Below are 19,463 nucleotides of genomic sequence, written 5' to 3' on the forward strand. Positions count from 1 at the left end.
CCCACTTTTTCTCTCTCCTTTCTCTCTCCCTTTCCTCTCCTCTCTTCCCTTCTTCCTTTCCTCCCCCTCTCCTTTTTTCTCTCCCCTCTTCCTTTCTTTCTGTCCTTTCCCTTCCCCCTCTCGCCCCCTTCTTTTCCTCCCCCATCCTCTTTCTCTTTCCCTTTTTTTCTCCCTCTTTCTCCTCTTCCTCTCTTTCTTTTTCTTTCTCTCTCTCTCTCTACCCCTCTCTCTCTCCCCAAGGTGCCTGGGGTCCTCTCTAAGTCTTAAGTTTCTTTTAAGTTTCTTAAACTGTCACCTGCTCACCAAGAGAAGCTCAGTGAGCCTCTGAGCTTATGTGCTGTTCGGGAGGAGGGCAGAGAGTTTAAAAAAAGCAAGCACCCCTACTGCCTCTTGGGTCTCTTCATAAAACCCTTGCTTGTTGTTCTCTTGTCCCCCTTTTTCCCCCAGCATGTTATTCCCAGAAGCTCAGCGGCTGGACAGCACAAGGGCGCTGCTGCAGCGGGCAGAGGTGGACCCCAAGCTCCGGCCAGGCCAGCTCTCCATCCCCCACTTCAGGAGCCTCTGCGACGTGTACCGGGACATGTGCGACCAGGACCCACAGCTGTTCGGTTACAATTTCCGGGAGGAACTCAAGCAGAAGAAAAGCCAAAAGCAGGCGAGGGAGGATGAGGGTGGCCAGCAGGATGGGGATCACCTATAGGGGTCGCCCTTGGCACAACTGATGATGGACCAGACCCGGGAGACTGGGGGTCTCAGAGGACAGCTAAGACGCCCCGGGACCTGGTGACTCTTGTCGCTTTTCCTCTACACTTCGGTAGAGGAAAAAACAGAATCAAGTGAGATGCAGTGCAGCTTGTTTTGTTTTTAATATACAGACTGCATAGATATACAGGTTTCGTATAAACGGCATCTATTACGTCCTTACAAAAATGAAGTTCATCTGCATCTGGTACCTCTAGTCCTCATCAAAATAACTTAATATGCTTTAAATAAAGCACAATAAAAAGAAAAATTAAAAAAAACCCTAACAGGTCAAAGGAAATGCCCAGAGGAATAGGAGGGGTTAAAAAAAAAATCACCTGTTTAAATCACCTATTAGTCCTGACTTCCCCCACCTTTTCCACATAAATTAAAATAATTACAATGCAATTTAAAAGATAGTGTTGAAGTATTTCTGTTAGTTGGTTGGCTGGTTGGTTTTGGGGAACCTGCTCCAAAGGGTGGAAACGAAGTCCATTACAGATCCTCGCCAGCTGCATCTAGCTTCCTGAAGATCCACAATAAATTAAAATAACTTAAATCTTTACAGCTATTTGGTGGGGGGCGGGGATACTGCAACCGAACCCGACGGGGCTCGGTCCTTGCTGTGCTCCTCTCTGCCAGAAGCCACCCTAGGACTTCCCGTGGGTCCCGGCTTCGTAGAAGCACTCCTCGTTGACCACCGACGCCAAGCTTTGGACGCTGAAGTCGCGGTCCAGGACGGCGCTGAGATCCAGGCTGGCGTGCTCCGAGGGACTGTCCAGGGACTGGTGGCGCAGCTGGGCCTTCAGCAGTGTCCCCCGGTCCCGCTTGGTGCTATTGGCTTTGCGCTTGATGGCACAGAAATGCCCTCGGACCAGCTTGGGCTGTGGCGGTGGCGACGAGCCAGGAGCCTCGGAGATTCGCAGCCGCTGGAACTGCAGCTCGATGTCCTTGGTGGGGCTGCCCTGCTGGGGAGTCTGAGGGGAGCCCTCCTCCCCGTTTTTCTCCTCGCCTTCCTCCTCCTCCACTTCCTCCTCCTCATCGCTCAGGATGTCGCTTTCCTTGATGAGCCCGTCTATGAGGTGGGCCAGGGTGGGGTGCGGGTCCTGCGCGCCTCCGGCCGTGTGGCTGCTGCTCTGGGTGCTGCCGCTCAGGCTGCCCTCGTCCGAGTCCACGGAGCTGCTCTTGCCCAGCTCTCCAGCCCCCTCGCTGCTGGAGGAGTTCTTGATGCCCTTCAAGGACCGGGAGGACGCTGCAGGGAGGAAGAGCACACGTCTCAGGGGGAGCACTGTTTCCTGAATGGGCTCATAGCAAAGCTGCCTTAGTGATTCTGTTAGGCCTTGGGGTTACATTGGAAAACAAAGGGTCAACGCCACAGCATGCGTGCCTTGGGTGCACCCATGTGGGTTCCATCCCATAGGGTCCCCTGAGCCCCGCCATATTGATTCCCTGAGTGTAGAGCCAAGAGTAACCTCTGGGGGCCAGAGAGATAGCACAGCAGTGTTTGCCTTGCAAGCAGCCAATCCAGGACCTAAGGTGGTTGGTTCAAATCCCTGCGTCCCATGTGGTCCCCCGTGCGGGCCAGAAGCTATTTCTGAGCAGATAGCCAGGAGTAACCTCTGTGCATTGCCAGGTGTGGCCCCAAAACAAACCAATGGACCAACAGGAGGGAGTAAGCCCTGAGCACTGCCATGAGAGCCTCAAAAACTAAACATTAAGATGTATTTTAAAACATTCCGTGCAGGACAGGAGTTACAGGACTTGTTTGCCTTGCACATAGCTGATCCCTCTTCTATGCCTGGCATCATTATGGTCTTCCTGAGCACAGAGCCAGGAAGGAGTAAGCCCTGATCACAGCTGTACCACCTCCCCCACCCCCACCCCCCCAAAAGGGGAAAACTACAAGTGGAAGTTTTTTGACTTTTGTCACTTGAAATGTATCTGAAGTTGGGGTACTTGTGATTTATAGGTGATTGATGACTCAATGATTTACAGAGAACAATCGAGCAAGAAAGGGGTAGAAAGGTTAGGATTCCTATTTTGCCAGTAGGAAGCTGACAACATTAGCTGACTAATAACCTAGGTTCCTGCCTCTCGATAAAAGACTAAGTAATTGCCAAGATTAGTCACCATTCTTATGCACACCTCCTCATCTTGTTTATTTCCCCTGCCTCACAATTGAAAGCAGAAAAATGTGCTGGAACCCAGCAGAGCAAGACCCCTGCTGGAAACCGTAGCCCAAATTCAGACACTTAAGATGACAAGCTCATCACTCGTGGGTGCTGGATTCTCAGCTGGGCAGAAGGGGCAAGAGGGAGAAGCCTTCTGTGGTATCCCTGCAGCCACGAACAGCAGCCTTGGATTTTTAAGGCAATGAGTTATTTGGGCAATAGGAAACTATAAACTCTTTGTAGTGAATCTGCAGAGGCCAAACTGGCAGAGAGAAGAGCGAGTGAAAACAAAAAAGGAAAACTGATGGCTGCTCATCACATTGTAGCGTGAGAATAACATATGCTCTGCAGTGCTAGCTCCTGCCAGCTTTGGGGCGAGGCAGGAAAAGTCTCGTCAGGCTGTGTAGACAGTGAGTACCTGGCATGCTCCTCACACCCAGCCCCTGAGCATCCCATCCATTCATGCAGTCCAGAAAATGGACAGCCAGGATGGGATGTCGGCTGCACAAGGGATTTGGGGCTGGGCAGGTTTTGGGCATCAAAGGACACTTGGAATATGAGTGCTGTTTAGGTTTTCTAAAAGGAAACATGGTTTGGGGCCTGGGGGTTAGTTGCCTTGCATGCATCTGGCCAGGGTTCTATTCCCTACATCCTATACGATCCCCTGAACTCCACCAGGACTGATTCCTGAGTGCAGAGCCATGAATAACCCTTGACTGTTGGCAGGTGAGGCCCAAACACCAAAAAAGAAAAGAAGGTACCTATACTCATCTTGGCCCAGCCTGTGTCTGTTATAGAGCTCACAGAGCAGATCCTGATCATAAGTGAATCACACACATGCATGACTGCACAGAGCAGGCCCCTAGCCATGGATGTATCACATGTGACTAGAGAGAGCAGACTCCTGATCACAGGCGAATTATACACGTATGACTACACAGAGCAAACCTCTGATCATGGATAGATCACACACATACACAGAGCAGATTCCTGATCACAAATGTATCACACTGGCTCAGGGACAGGTATCCTTCCAGCAACATCAACAGGCCAGGCCTTACCTAACTTGGCCGACACGGGCACGCGGTTCTTGAGGGGCCCGGGGCGCTCCTTGCAGGGCCTGTCCAGCTCATTCTTGATGTGGCGCCGGAAGTTCTCCCGCAGGATTGCCCGGATCACCCTGACCAGGTTCGTCTTGCTTTCGCTGTCACTGGAGAAAAGAGAGCAAATATGCAGCCTGCCCCCAAGGAGCCAGGCTCTGTGGGATGGGGGGGGGGTGTCTCCTCACCACTCCCTCCCGCCAGGACAAGGATGTGGGGGCACTAGTACTCCCTGGAGAACTCTGGGTCAGGACTGTAGCTCACTAGTGCCATCACTAGTGCATAACTCTGCTGCCATTCAGGGGGCAGAGGGCCCCAAAATTCAGAGGGAGCACTGAACAACCCTCCTCTGCACTTATGGAACACAGCTGTCTCAGGCCTGAGCATGGCCTGCAGGGAGGTTGTTGGTACCTGCAGCACAGCTGGAAGGTGGTTTCCGGTCGCCCCTCCAGCTCCGACTTAGTGTGGATCAGCTCCCAGAGGGCGCTGTTCTCAGTCCCTGCAACACAAACAAGGAGAGAAGCAAGGCAGCCTGCGTCCCCATATCTAATCACTTCCGGCAACACAACTAGCTGCTGGGGATCTTTGAAGGGATAAAGGACCCCAGTCCCGACTCTATTTTCTTCCATCGCTTTCAAGTCCCACCTTCCCAGTGCCACAGCTGGTTTCCTGGGGTGCCTGCCGAGCTTTCTCATCCACACAGGGGCTTTCTCCTGCCCCTGTGAGAGATCCCACGGGCCCAATTCTCAGACTGTGTCCTTAGAAAGGACACAGGAGAATGTGCTGGGAACGGGTGCAGAGTGGGCCAGGCCAGGCTCGGCCACTCTGACACACCAACCATACATAGACTAAAAACTGCACTGCCAGCTGTAGTGGCAGAAAAATGTTATTCTGAACATTTTCTAGAGTCGAACTTTGTTTTTAATCATTTATAATAGCACTTCATCCTAAGTGTTCTAAAGTGATGGGTTGTTTTTGTTTTTCTTTTTACCTTTGCCACAAATGGTGGCTGTCTTTTTGGTCTAGACCAAGAACCAGTTCTCTGGCAGCTGAAAACTACTGTTCTGAGAGGTCTAGAGGTGGGCCTCTGCTGAGCTTTGAAGAATTTGAGGGTGGCACGAGGGAAATGAGATGATTGAAAATTGTTGCAAATGAAAGTGAGGACAAGTGGAGAGGCATCTGGCAAAGAAATGCCATTTCTTGGCATCTTCTCTCTAGCATACATCAAGGACCATGAAGACAACATCCAACATTCTCATGTCCTCATTTTCCCGGCCCAAAAAAAGAAAGCTCTGGAAATCATCCAGTGGCTTCTCACATTGGCTTCATGTGTCCAATGTGCCCGTCCCAGGCCCCATCTTGCCCAGCACTGGGGAGGCTGTTACCTGCTGTGTTCCCCAGTCGGACCTGCAGGGCGGAGATGGGGATCAGCCAGCGAAACTTAAACGGGTCCAGATCCGTGGAACCATGCGCAGGCCGAGAATTGGAGGGCTGTGAGGGAAATGGCCGCGAAACAAGTTCAGAGCCGGCTCACCAGAGCATGCCCAGCCCCTGAGGTGTCAGCATTTGCCTGTGCAAGGCTCTGGGCTATGCACAGAATAAATACTCAGGCAGGTGAGGTCAGGGTTTGGGGGAGTAGAGAATCCTCTGTCTTGACAGTATAGATGTCACACACTGTGTTGGTTTTTTATTGGGGGTGTGTGGAGGGAAAGGCATTTAAGTACCAGAGTAACAGTATATGGACCAGGCTGGGGCATTTTTAGGGCATATTAATGCTTAAGGTGGGCAGAGGGGGTGTCTGGATAGTTCTATGTTTTTATTTATTTTTTGTTGTGGTTGTTTTGGGGCCACCCAGTGGTGCTCAGTGGTTACTCTGGCTCTGCACTCAGAAATCACTCCTGGCAGGCTTAAAGGACCATATGGGATGCTGGAGATTGAACCTGGGTCGGCCACGTGCAAGGCAAATGCCCTACCCACTGTACTATTGCTCCAGCCCAGTTCTGTGTTTTCTTAAACCAGACTCTTCTGGAACCATAAAGACAGCTCAGTGGGCAGAGCACAGACTTTGCATGCATGAGGCTTCAGGTTTGATCCCTGGCACCATATGTTCCCCCAAGTACCACAGAATGCATGGACCTCTCCTCTCCAAAAAAAAATAATATAAAATAGGGGCCAGAGAGATAGCATGGAGGCAGGGCATTTGCTTTGCATGCAGAAGTATGGTGGTTCGAATCCCGGCATCCCATGTGGTCCCCCCGAGCCTGCCAGGAGCGATTTCTGAGCGTAGAGCCAGGAGTAACCCCTGAGCGCTGCCGGATGTGACCCAAAAACTAAGAAGAAGAAGAAGAAGAAGAAGAAGAAGAAGAAGAAGAAGAAGAAGAAGAAGAAGAAGAAGAAGAAGGAGGAGGAGGAGGAGGAGGAGGAGGAGGAGGAGGAGGAGGAGGAGGAGGAGGAGGAGGAGGAGGAGGAGGAGGAGGAAGAGGAGGAGGAGGAGGAGGAAGAAGAGGAAGAGGAAGAAGAGGAAGAGGAAGAGGAAGAAGAGGAAGAAGATGATTATGATGATGAAGTAATAAGAAGAAGAAGAAGAAGAAGAAGAAGAAGAAGAAGAAGAAGAAGAAGAAGAAGAAGAAGAAGAAGAAGAAGAAGAAGAAGAAAAAATATAAAATGGAACTTTCATGGGGAGAAAAGAGAAATAGCCCAAACAGCTGTGAGTTAGAATGAGAAGTGAGTCTGTTAGGGGGGACCAGGCCAACAGGAGGCAGCATGTATCTCTGCTTGAAAAGAAGAGGAACAGCAGCCACAATAAATCAGGTGTGATAGAAAAAGAGGGTCAACTCACCAGTTTCTTCTTTAGCTTGCTGTTCTCTTTATAAACCAGGATGACAGCTCTCTTAAAAACTGTAAAATGGGAGAAGGAGGGGAGGGGAGGAGAAGAGAAGAGGAAGAAGAAGGAGAGAGAGAGATAATTGTTTCAGTGTTTCTATCCTCCCAGGTAGCAGCACACACGGCATTTGAGCTTTATGTAGGATTTGGGTTTCCTTCTTCCTTTCACATTAGAATGGTGCCGAAGCACCTTCTTCTAAATTGATATTTATACCCTCTAGACCAGGGGTCTCAAACTCAATTTACCTGCAGGCCACAGGAGGCAAAGTCTGGTGATCCTTGAGTGCAAAGTCAGTAGTAAGCCTTGAACATTTTGGGGGTGTGACCCAAACAACTAAAACAAAACAAAACAAAAAAAGATTCCTCTGGGCAGGGCCACAAAATGTTGTACAGAGGGCCATTTGCAGCCCACAGGCCACGAGTTTGAGACCCCTGCTGAGTTTAGATGGACTCCTCCCATTTTTTCTTTTTTCTTTTTCCCAATAGAACCACATAACTTAAATGATCTTGTTCTGCCTCATAAATTGAGGGAAGGAAAAAAAATGGATGTTACCAGGACCAAACAATCTTATGAACATTGAGTGGAAATAATAAATGATCAGACTTAAACACCAAACCCAAAGTCAACGACAACAGAATCGATACCCAATCTACAACAAGCTAGACACAGAGGGGACCAGTTATACTAGCAGTCCAGGGGGCAAAAGAGGGAGATATGGGATGCATGCTGGGAACAGGGGTTGAGGGAGGACAACACTGCTGGTGGAAATGGCCCTGATACATTGTCACTATGTTATGTACTATTTATGTACCTTAAATATTACTGTGAAAGATTCATAATTCACTTTGGTCACAATAAAAATTTTTATTTTTTACAATAAAAATTAAAAAATAAAAAAGCTAGCATCTGAGTAAAATCAGTAGACCTAGGCTATTTTTTTCCTTTAAAAAACTTCTCAGTTCCTTTTTCTGACTCTGAGGACAAAGTGCTCATCTAAGTGAGAAGGCACCAACTACTCTTGTGCTTGGAATGAATAGTAATTCAGAAGCCTGGTCTGCTCAGAAGATAGCAGGTTTCAAAATAACCCTGGGAAATCTGTTCCAGCAACACTTGGGGTGCGGAGAGTGGGGGGATGGTGCTGGTGATGCCAGAAGGAGAAGGGAAAAGAGGATAGTGATGGTGCGGGGAGAGGGAGTTTTAAATAGTCAGAGGCTGGCTGCCCAAGTCAGAAACTTTGAGATAATGAGCCTCACCCCTTCCAGAAATCAGGTCTCAAGATGGTGGGGAGACACTGTCCTTTCTCACCCCCAGCCCACTAAGCTGGATAGACACTCACCAAACACGGTCAGCTCCAGGTCCTTTCTGGCTTTTCCTAGAGACAGAAATGGATTGAGCCAGGAAACAGTTGAGTGCATCAGAAGCTCCCCCATCGATAGTTCTGTTACCTGCATTGTAAAAAAAAAAAAAAAGGAGGAGCTGGTGTGAAAAAAACAGAGGTGGATGGACCACTGAGGACCAAAATACAGATTCAGCCAACTTGAGCTATCACACCCTTCCTTGTTTACCCAAGGGTCTTAAATCCTGGAGGTTTTAAAAAATATGAGCTCAGAAGAGGCCAGATAGTACAGTAGGTAGAATGCTTTCTTTGCACACAGTAGACCTAGGAGTAATCCCTGCACCCAGTGTATTCCTCTAATCTCTGAAAAAGTAATCCTTAAGTACAGAGCCCAGAGTAAGTTCTGAGCACTGCCAGGTGTGGCACCCAAACAAATATGATCTCAGGGCCAGAGAGGTAGTACAGAGAAATGAAGGCCTTGCACACAGACCTGGTTCAATTCCCAGCACCATATGAGGTCTCCTGAGGACCCTCCAGGAATGATCCCTGAGAGCAAACTCAGGAATGAGCCCCAGGCATCACTGGATGTGGCCCATCATATCTCCCTTCCAAAACAAATTAGCTCAGTAAATTTTTTTTCATCCCAAGTACTGTCAAATTCCACTCACAGTGTTGGTTACCAAGATTTGACATGAACAGATGAAAGAGGAAAAGCCCTCAATTCTGCCTTGTCACACTGACTTAGCTCCTTAATCCTCTGGTTCAGTGCCAGACTAGCCCATCTTCATTCCAGCAGCCAGAATGGGAAGGAGGTAACAGACATGAGCACTTGGTTCTGTCCAGTGGGGATGGATGGGACCTATGGCCACCTTTCAGACCACTACAATAAATCCTCTGTTCTCACCATACCTGAATGGCATGGTTTATTATAAGCATTAAGAGCTTGAGGACTGGTACTCAACTACAGTCATGTCTGTAATCGAGGTGCTTAAATATATTATAAATATAAAAGCTTGCGGACAGTTGACAGCATTTTCTCCTCCCGAAGTGCCTGGACAAGAAGTGGGCCACAGAGTCCCGGACAAACACACCCCTCTCACGCTTACCTCCTTCTCAGTCTCGCTCTGCTCAGCAACCAACTGATCAAACACAGTCCCATAGTCCTCGTAGATCTTCTGCATTTCATTGATGTGACTCGCTACTTTCTCCATTGCCTTTAGAGCCTCTGTGAAAAAGTCCATCATCTTTGTATATTTGCTTGCCTTTTTTAAATTTTTTTTTTTGGTTTTTGGGCCACACCCGGCATTGCTCAGGGGTTACTCCTGGCTGTCTGCTCAGAAATAGCTCCTGGCAGGCACGGGGGACCATATGGGACACCGGGATTCGAACCAACCACCTTAGGTCCTGGATCGGCTGCTTGCAATGCAAACGCCGCTGTGCTATCTCTCCGGGCCCTATTTTATTTTAAAATAAAATTTTAGTTGAGTCACCATGGGAGACAGTTACAAAGGTGTTTATGGTTGAGTTTCAGTCATACAATGTTCAATACCCATCCCTTTACCAGTGCACTGTAAACAAACCAAGTGCCCAAGAACAGATGAATGAAGGAACTGTAGTACAGCTACACAATGGAATACTGCATAGCTGTTATGAAAAAGTGAAGTCATAAAATGTTCTTATACATGGATAGATCTAGAGAATTATACTGAGTGAAATGAGTCATAGGGAGAGGGGTAGACATAGAATGATCATACTCACTTTGTGTGATACCAAAAAAAAATATGATAATAATACCCAAAGAGATGAGAACCAGGAGGACCAATCCATAATAGGAAGCTTGCCACAGAGAGTTGGGGATACAGATAGGGCATAGAAAGGACCAGTATAAAAATGATAATTGGAAATGATCACTCTGGACAAGAATTGTTTGCTCACTTTAAATCCTGCCAAAGAAAAAGCTCAAGATTCGAGGCAGCTGAGGCCAGAGAGATAATATGTGGGTTCTATCCCTGGCATCCATATGGTCCCCTAGTCCCACCAGGAGTGACTCCTGAGTATAACAAGACATGGTCCAAAAGTTTAATTTAAAAAAAAAAAGATTTTAAGCAGCATGGAGAAGACTGACAGCAGCAGGGATGTCACTATAAGCCTTGCATAATCTAGTCTGTCACATGAGAGAATAGCAGAATCACCTGCTACTTCCTTCTCTCTGAGACAAACCATTACCACCAACCTAGCAGCAAACTCTGACTTGCCTGGTGATTTAGGTAAACCACCAGATTGAGCCCCCACAATAAGTCTGCAACTACTGAAACCACCAATCATTCCAGTTTACAGAGTCTATGCTGGGATACAAAGGGGTTATATGTTTGCCAGACTCCCAAAGAGAGAGAGATAGAGCAGAGTTCAAAGCCAGCACCAGGCCAGCAGTGTATGCTCCTAACCTTGGCCTTGCCTCGTGTACCAAGTTACTGGCATGGTGGCCAGTAAAGGCATGAGGGCCTTTTCACAAGCTCCCAAGAAAGTCTGCAGAAGCTTAACTGCTGAGCAAATTGCCAGAATGTGCTGTGTATAGCTTTCTGCACAGGTATGTGAGGGGCACAAGGACTGTGTTGAGCAAAAAAATCAAAATTTCCAGTTACTGCAAATGTATTTCCAGCTATTCTCTCCTGATTCTGTATTGTAATTCAATCTGGAAGAGGCATTTGGGGAGGCGGTTCCTTTCACAGTACTCATGAAAAGGTCATTTTAATTTCAAATGAAGCATTCACACAATCATCAAGGACAAATCATAAGTTGTCTCACTTGCTTTTAGAGTTTCACCTTTGCCTAAGAAAAGAATGAACTACTCAAGGCACAGAAATATGCTTGACACAGCACGGATGCCAGTCTCTGAGATCCATTTTCAATAGTCCTTACTCCTCAGGGGCCAGATGAGCAGGAGCAAGTACATCTATCTATCCCAGGATTTTACTTCATGGACCGCCTAAGTGACGCCATGCCGAGAAAAAACCACTATTTTCCTGTACCCACAAGGCATTTCTAGAAGAGCTGTTCTCTCTACAGTCAATGGTGGAGGTGAAGACGTTTTTGGTGTCCGAAGACTGCCACAAGGGGGCGCCCCACCCAGACTCTTGGTCCTGCAGCACAGGTAAGAGGGGATCATAAAAGTTTCTGAAACCCGGGCCCGGAGAGATAGCACAGCGGCGTTTGCCTTGCAAGCAGCCGATCCAGGACCAAAGGTGGTTGGTTCGAATCCCGGTGTCCCACGTGGTCCCCCGTGCCTGCCAGGAGCTATTTCTGAGCAGACAGCCAGGAGTAACCCCTGAGCAACGCTGGTGTGGCCCAAAAACTAAAAAAAAAAAAAAAGTTTCTGAAACCCAATTGCAATCATATTTGTAATCAAGGTGTTTAAATAAAGATATTAGTAAAAAAAAAAAAAAAAGAAGGGGCCGAAGAGATAAGCATGGAGCCAGGAATAACCCCTGAGCACTGCCAGGTGTGATCCAAAAACCAAATAAATAAATAAATAAGAAACCGGGAAAATAATAAAAATTAAACCATTATATTACACACAAAATTTAAAAAAAAAATTTCCTCATAAAGCAGCAGTGAAAGGCCAGGATGCTGCCTCCTCACAGCACCTGCTGATCAAGTAATCTGAGTTCATATATTTCAACTCACGGCGATGCATCACATCAGTCAGTTCCTTTGAAAAATTAAAAAGTCGGGCTGAAGAGATAGCATGGAGGTAAGGCGTTTGCCTTGCATGCAAAAGGACAGTGGTTTGAATCATCTCATATGGTCCCCCGAGCCAGGAGTAACCCCTGAGCACTGCCGAGTGTGACCCAAAAACCAAAAAAAGAAAAATTAAAAAAGTCATGCCAGAGAGGTGGTTCAGGAATTAAGGCACTTGCCTTATATACAGTTGGCCCCGGGTTTTATTCCCAGCAACATAATTGGTCTGCCCTGTGCCCCACCAGGTATGATCCAAAGCTCACCCTCACCTTCACCCCACCACCACCCCTCACACGCAAACACAGACGCACGCACACACACATACACACACACACACACACACACACACACACACACACACACACACACACACACACACACACCACCCAAAGGCTTCTAGGGCTACTCTGAGGTCACTTTTGCCCTTGCACTTTGCCTCTGTACAGGGAGGAGAATAGCAGCTTTCTATATATAAGTCCTTAGTTCTAGGATTAACTGTCACAATGCTGAGAAGAGCCTCAGAAAAAGGCAGCACGTGGGGAAGAGCGAGACCAGCAGCAGGTGATGGGATGTCCCTGTCAGGTGGTGGGTATGCACCTCACCTCTCAAGTGGGAGTGTTCCTCACCTGTTAGGTGGGAGTGCTCCTAACCTGTCAGATGGAAGCGCACCTCACCTCACAGGCGATGATGATGCTCTCCCCTCTCAGGTGGAAGTGTTCCTAACCTGTCAGATACTGGGAGTGCTTCTCTTCCCCTCAGGTGTTGGGAGTGCTCCTCACCTGTCAAGTGGTAGTGCTCTTCACTCTCGTGGTCCGTGAGTGACACAAGCTCCCTGAGCAGCAGCGGGTACTTGAGCACTCGCTGCACGGGCTTGATGAGGTAGGACTCGAGCGTGGACGAGTGTTGCTTGGTGGGGTTCCGCGCGTCCAGGAAGGCCTTGAAGGCCATGTCCGTCCTGGCTGCAGGCGGACAGAAGAATGTGAGGGAGCAAGGTGTCTGCAGACACAGGTCCCACCACCAGCAGAGACCCCCCCAGCAGTCAGCCAGAAGCCCCCACCTTCTGTGAACCCCACAGTGGAGGTTCTGCAGGCCACAGAACAGTGAGCTGGATGGAAACAGTCCATCTTTGAAGGTGAATTTACATGCATACAGAGAAGAAAGAGGTGGAGAGGGGAAAGAGAATGGAGGGAGAAGGAGAGAGGGCAGAGGGAGGGGAATGGAGAGAGAGAGAGAGAGAGAGAGAGAGAGAGAGAGAGAGAGAGAGAGAGAGAGAGAGAGAACTCAGCTCTCAGCACTCCAGCGACAGAGCTCTCTTACCCATACAGCAAACAGCGCCCCCATTTATTTCCCACTGCCCTAGTACAATCTGTCAGCTGACTTTGTCCACTTAGGGGCTATCTCTAAAGAAAACTTTCCTTCTTTTAATGTGAATTGGGGACTGGAGAGATAAGACAGCAGCAGGTTGGGCATTTGCTGCGCAAGTGGCACAACAACCCTTATTGCTCCCAGAGCTCTGCAGGAGTAATTAATTCTCGAGTCTAGAGCCAGGAGTCAGTCCAAAACAACACTAGGTATGGCCCAAATCCAGTAATAATAATAATAATAATAATAATAATATCAAATAAGCCAGAACTGAAGGAGTCATGCCTTGCACAGTTAACCTGGTTCCATTTTGCCAGCACAAAGCCTGGAGTAGCCCCTGAGAACTGGCAGTGAGGCCCTCAAACCCAAATAATAACAACACTAATAAGCCTGTAAGCACCACTGCCTCTGCCTCCGCAGCTCAGGGACACGTGGAGCTGTCTTGGGATTCAGGGTTGAGTTTATCACAGTAAATAACAAGATGCCCCTCCAAAAGCCCCAATGGTCCTTTGGGGCTTAAGATTTGGGGAGAGGGGAGTTATACCCAATAATACTAAGGTTACTCCAGGCTCTGTACTCCTCAGGAATCACTCCGGTGGCCTCAGGGGGCCATATGAGATGCCAAGGATGGAACCCAGGTCAGGCTTGTGCAAGGCAATATCCTATTTGTTATACTATATGCTCCAACCACCAGGGCATAAGATTTTTAAACTAAAGAAGTGACAAAAAAGGGGGCGGGGGCTGAGCAATAGTATAACGGGGAGGGCATTTCCTTGCATGTGGCTAACCAGGGTTTGATCCATAGCACATCCAACGGTCCTCCAAGCACTGCCAGGAGTGATTTTGGAGTGCCAAACCAGGAGTAAACCCTGCACATTGCCAATGTGGCTCCAAAACTAGAAAAAATAAGAATTTGACAAAAACAAAAAACAAAACAAACAAACACTGATGTACAGAGGTGGCACAGAGAAAAGCAACATCCATCCATCCATCTATCCATTTCCTTCATGTCTTTATTTCACCAGGAAGTTGAAATGAATCATAACTTTTTTCTCAAAAGTATTAACTGGGCATAACCCAGTGAAATCACATTGATCTTTAGTTACCCTTATAAGCAGCTAAAAAATAAAAGCCCAAAAGTCTGAGCAACTTACCTCGCTCTAGAACCTTCTGTACTTTGCTGTGGTTGGCACAAAATCCACTGTACAATTTAAAGTGGTCTGCATAATAAAGGAACGAGCCTCCCAGGGAGAATAGAAGTTTCTAGAAGGAGAGGGAAGACATCACATTAGAGATGGGCCTCGTGTCTGCTTGCTCTGCCATGGTTCCTAATGGCTTAGGTGTCACCAGGATCTGTGTCTTCTACATGGCAATACACGAATGCCTCCTTAGAGACATCTCTCAGACACAAGCACAGGACCCCCCATTTTCAGAGTGGACAGAGAAAGCCCTGGCTTCCCTCTAGCTGGGCAACTTCTTGGCTTGTCAACAGTGGCCTAACAGACCAGGAGTGATGCGAGCATGGCTGTAATTCTTGGTGCGGACTCAACTAACACCTGGGCCTGACAGACTGTGTAGAGTTTAGGCTGTGGCCTCACTGGTTCAAATCCTCGCACTTTGTGTATATCTTCCTCACTAACACACATAGCAGGCAGAGGGCGCCCTGGAACTACTGGAGTCCCAAGGCCACTTGGCCATGGAGAGAAAGAGAGCTTTCTGCAGCCAAAGCCAGACCCAGATTGTGCAATTCAGGGGATTTATTCTAGAACAAGCAACTCTGCCTCTCAAGGACTCTCAGAGGAATAAAATGGAAGTAATGGAAGCTCCGAGTCCATCCAACTTCTGTATGTCCCAGGGACACTCCTCTTCACTTCAGGGTCCAGATACTCACTCGAAATTGGGCTGGTATTTCCAGCGTGTCGAAGTCAGACGCTGCTGCAATCCCGTCCTCTAGCGTTTCCAGAAACACCTTCTGGAACTCCAACATCTCCGGCAAACTCCCGAACAGAGACTCCATCTACATCATTAGTGGGAATGAAGCCTGAGTCACAGGACAGTGGGAGGGTGCTTGTCTTGCACGCAGCTAACCTGGGTTTGATCCCGGGCATCCTATAGGGTCTACCAAGCCTGCCAGGAGTGATTCCATAGTGCAAAGTCAGGAGTAACCCCTGAGCACAACCAGGTGCGGTCTAAATAAAGCTTAAGAATTAAGAGCAGGATTGAAGGGCCAAAATGATATGACAGTGGGGAGAGCACCTGCACTCAGGCAACTCGGGTTCATTCTCTGGCATCTCACTGGGTCCCCTGAGCCTCGCCAGGAGCGATTCCTGGTCACAGAGCCAGGAGTAAGCCCTAAGCACTGCCGGGGGAAGAAAAGGAGGGAGAAAGGAGAAAGAAAGTAAATCAAGGAAAGGAAGGAAGGAAGGAAGGAAGGAAGGAAGGAAGGAAGGAAGGAAGGAAGGAAGGAAGGAAGGAAGGAAGGAAGGAAGGAAGGAAGGAAGGAAGGAAGGAAGGAAGGAAGGAAGGAAGGAAGGAAGGAAGGAGGGAGGGAGGAAAGGAAAGGAAGGAGGGAGGGAGGGAGGGAGGAAAGGAAGAAGAAAGAAAGAAAGAAAGAAAGAAAGAAAGAAAGAAAGAAAGAAAGAAAGAAAGAAAGAAAGAAAGAAAGAAAGAAAGAAAGAAAGAAAGAAAGAAAGGAAGGAAGGAAGGAAGGAAGGAAGGAAGGAAGGAAGGAAGGAAGGAAGGAAGGAAGGAAGGAAGGAAGGAAGGAAGGAAGGAAGGAAGGAAGGAAGGAAGAAGGAAGGAAGAAGGAAGAAGAAAGAAAAGAGAAGAGGAAGGAAGGAAGAAGAAAGGAGAAAGAGAGAAAGGAAGAAAGGAAGAAGAAAGAGAAAGAGGAAGGAAGGAAGGAAGGAAGGAAGAAGAAAGAGAAAGAAGGAGAAAGAAAGAGAAAAAGGAAGGAAGGAAGGATTAGAAAAGGGGTTTGGGTGAATAATGGCACCCAAGAGAGTGTTGTGACACCCCCTCACACACAGTGATCAGGATAAGGATGTGTATGACTAACCCAAAGATAGCCTGACAGTGATAGTGAGGGGTACAGAGAAGGGATTACAGCTTTGTCGGCCCTACACCCCCAATTCCTTTTACAAGGGACGTGAAACTTCCAAAACTCAAACTGGGGACATAAAACTGGGCAGAAAAGGGCAAATCATGTGTGCAACTTAGTATGAGGTTTGAGGGGGCACCTTCCTCTACAGAAAGGGCTGGACGACCCTGTGTGTCTGCAAACTCTGCTGGGTCTCAGTGTGTCTGCAAACTCTGCTGGGTCTCAGATTGGGGAGACTGGAGGCCTGTGAACAGTGGATTCAACATCCTTCCAGATACTGGAAGGACAGGCTCATAGGAAAAGGGGTCACTTACCTCATCTTGGGTCAGGAAGGCCTCGCTTTGAAGCGGTTCCAAGTAGAGCTCAAAGAGGCAGCTCAGATCCTGAAAGACAGAAGGAGAGTGAACCAGGCTCCTGCCTCAGCCCAGGTGGTCCCACAGCCCTTTGCAGGAGTCTGTGTGGCTCTCCTAAGCAGTCATGCCTCACTGCTAAAAGAACCCCAAGGCCTCAGTTTCCTTGTGCCATGACCCCACAGCTGGCCACAGAAACCCAAAGGTTTCTGAGCGTGCAATGACCACAAAGGAATTAAATCAACAGAGTTGGGAATCCGAGTGTCTCTGCCCATTTCTGCGACAAGACGGACCCTCCTCTGTGTCTGGCTTCACTCAGAGCAGTCTAGAGCCACAGCATAGGCTCAACCTAACAGGCTAATCACCTAGTCCCCTTTGAATCCTCCCTCTCCCCCACCTTCAGGCCCCCTCAAGGAAGATACAAAGATTCACAGCCACAGCCAATGGCCCAGAAAGGCCCCTGGTGGCTGCTGGGGACTCAGCTTTTCACTGGAGCATCATCTTCCCAGGTCAGCAGCCTGAGCACAAGATAGGTGCAAGTGACATGGAATCACTGTGTCTACAGTGTTCCCTGCTTCCTGGAGACCAAAGGAAGGGTTTGTGAGTGGCAACGGGGTGCCCCAATGAAAAGGCAAAGATGCTCATGAGAAAGGAGATGGGAGCTTGCTTTTGGGAATGTGGAAGACAGACACAAGAGGTGGCTAAACCACTGTGTGATTGGAAGATTTGGGGTTTGGTTTCAAAGTCACCAATCCCCAGTGGTACTCAGGGCTTACTCCTGATTCTGTGCTCAGGGATCACTTCTGGAGGTTCTCAGGGGACATATGGGGTGCTGGGGATGAAACTAGGGTTGTCTGTGCTCGAGGGTCTAATTTTCTTTCTAGCCCAAAGCACCATCTGGATGCAACCATCTAGGAGGAACCAGATGCCCATCACACCCGCAGGGGGAAGAGGGCCACAAGCTGGAGACCTCTCAGGCCTGCATTCTCCTCAGCTTCCCGTACTTTCTACACTCGGCCAATGAAGCTGGCTCAATGATGGGCCTCCAAAGAGTCTACAACACTTAGAGTAATGAAACTTCTGTTTTCCAGGGGTGGGAGAGAACACAGAGATGGGGTGCATGCTAGGGGTTGAGTTCCTGGCATATCCAATCCCAGAGCTCTGCCAGGTACAGCTTTGGATCCCCCCCCACCAACAAAATCCCCATCATCAGGACTGGCTGGTATGGCAGGCACCATCTTGGGATGGGACCCCCTCACCAAGGATCCCAAACAGCACCACATCCTCAGGCCCTGGTCCTGAATCACTAGACCAGAATCACCCAAGGGACCCCCAGACCCTGTGCACTGTTTGGAAGCCCCACACAGCCCCTTCCAAAAATAAGTTTGTGAAATGCTCCCCAAACACCAAAATAGGTGTTTCTGAGCTCAGGAAACAATTATCAGAGGCTCCATAATGGTGGCCCAGTCTTTGTCCTGGATCCTGCCTGCCCAGTGATGGCATCAGGCTCAGCATACTGAGCTAGGGACGTGAGAGCAGCAGTTATCAGGATCTCCTGAGTTCTGTCACTGACAGGGAACCCTAATCCCTTCACTACTCGGGGAGACTCCCTTTCCTTATGTTGTGAGTGCCAAGCTGAGGTGTCTGTTCCCACAGCCAGCCAGACACTGCTTTGGTAAGGGGAGCAGATGGAGTCTCATTCTCTGGCATTCTTGGGGGCCAGTCACCCCTGTAGCCTATCCCCACCCAGATAATAGTCTCCTCTCCTCCCTCTGAGTACAGGGTGGGGTGGGGCTCACCTTCACATAGGTCTTCTCTGTGTCCAACAGCTCCTGAATGACCTTGCGGAGCCGGTCGGCCTCGGACAGGTGCCGGGCTAGTGGCTTTGCAGGGGGCTCCCGGCCGGCCATCGGGCTTTCCATGCCGTCAGTCTGGGGGTCCTGAAAACTCTTGTAGAGCACTGCGATCTGCTCGGCACTCTAAGGAGAGGACAGGAGGCCAGACATGAGGGACAGGAGCCCCCGCCTAATGCGAACACCCACATTAGGGACCAGTCCCAGGGCTGCCATGGCCTCATGTACCAGAGCAGGGACTGGCATCTGCCTATTTCCCACCCACTCCCAAATGCCCCACACTTCTCACACTGGCCCTGAGGTCAGAGCATGTGGCTTCGGGCTCAGCCTGTGAGCTAAGCCCATGAAAGTCGGAAAATATAGACCTCGAGACTCATTGACCGATGATGTCTGCTCCAGGCCTGCCTGTCCCAGCTCATCTGCCCCAGAAAAGACCATGGGCAGAGAATTCGGGGTGGGCATGGCAGGTGCCTCTGCAGTCTACACCACAGAGTAGAGCATGATGAAGGGGGGCAGGAGCAGTGGCAGAAGGTGGCAAGAGGAGGGAAAGCCCAAAGCAGGCAGGGCCCAGGCAACCGAAATATCAGTTCTAAAGGCCTGGGACAGAAGAGGGCCACCAGCCTCCAGGAACCCAGGTACACATGGGCACAGCACGAGAGAGCTGCCAAGGGGTATTGCCATGCATCCTGCCTGAGGCTCCACTTTCTGGCCTCAAATATGCCACCTCCTCTTTCATTCCTTTCTGCTCACATAGTAACTGCCCTGCCCATCTGGGGCCTGTCAAGATCAGAGCCCTCGTCCTGGCCTCTCTCCCTAAGCTGAGTGTCA

General features: G+C 49.1%; 2 protein-coding genes across 2 annotated transcripts in view; one reads left to right on the forward strand and one right to left on the reverse strand.

Annotated features, from left to right (window-relative positions):
• Positions 1 to 1,223, forward strand: part of TFB1M (transcription factor B1, mitochondrial) — a 52,052-nt gene extending 50,829 nt beyond the window's left edge. Inside the window, exons 7-8 of the mRNA XM_049765401.1 lie at positions 448 to 780; positions 811 to 1,223. Coding sequence (XP_049621358.1) covers positions 448 to 700 — 253 coding nt within the window. The 3' untranslated portion in view covers positions 701 to 780; positions 811 to 1,223. The remainder of the gene's footprint in view (positions 1 to 447; positions 781 to 810) is intronic.
• A 165-nt stretch (positions 1,224 to 1,388) lies between these two features.
• The window catches only part of TIAM2 (TIAM Rac1 associated GEF 2), a 101,201-nt gene continuing 83,126 nt past the window's right edge, over positions 1,389 to 19,463 (reverse strand). The window contains exons 15-26 of the mRNA XM_049765459.1: positions 18,582 to 18,761; positions 16,747 to 16,815; positions 15,224 to 15,349; positions 14,487 to 14,595; positions 12,750 to 12,929; positions 9,339 to 9,457; positions 8,233 to 8,341; positions 6,852 to 6,910; positions 5,398 to 5,503; positions 4,424 to 4,511; positions 3,974 to 4,122; positions 1,389 to 1,993 (exon numbers count right to left, since the gene is read on the reverse strand). Of these exons, the coding sequence (XP_049621416.1) occupies positions 1,392 to 1,993; positions 3,974 to 4,122; positions 4,424 to 4,511; positions 5,398 to 5,503; positions 6,852 to 6,910; positions 8,233 to 8,341; positions 9,339 to 9,457; positions 12,750 to 12,929; positions 14,487 to 14,595; positions 15,224 to 15,349; positions 16,747 to 16,815; positions 18,582 to 18,761 (1,896 nt within the window). The 3' untranslated portion in view covers positions 1,389 to 1,391. The remainder of the gene's footprint in view (positions 1,994 to 3,973; positions 4,123 to 4,423; positions 4,512 to 5,397; positions 5,504 to 6,851; positions 6,911 to 8,232; positions 8,342 to 9,338; positions 9,458 to 12,749; positions 12,930 to 14,486; positions 14,596 to 15,223; positions 15,350 to 16,746; positions 16,816 to 18,581; positions 18,762 to 19,463) is intronic.

The sequence above is a fragment of the Suncus etruscus genome, chromosome 18 (genome assembly GCF_024139225.1).
Source record: "Suncus etruscus isolate mSunEtr1 chromosome 18, mSunEtr1.pri.cur, whole genome shotgun sequence".
Classification (NCBI taxonomy): Eukaryota; Metazoa; Chordata; class Mammalia; order Eulipotyphla; family Soricidae; genus Suncus; species Suncus etruscus.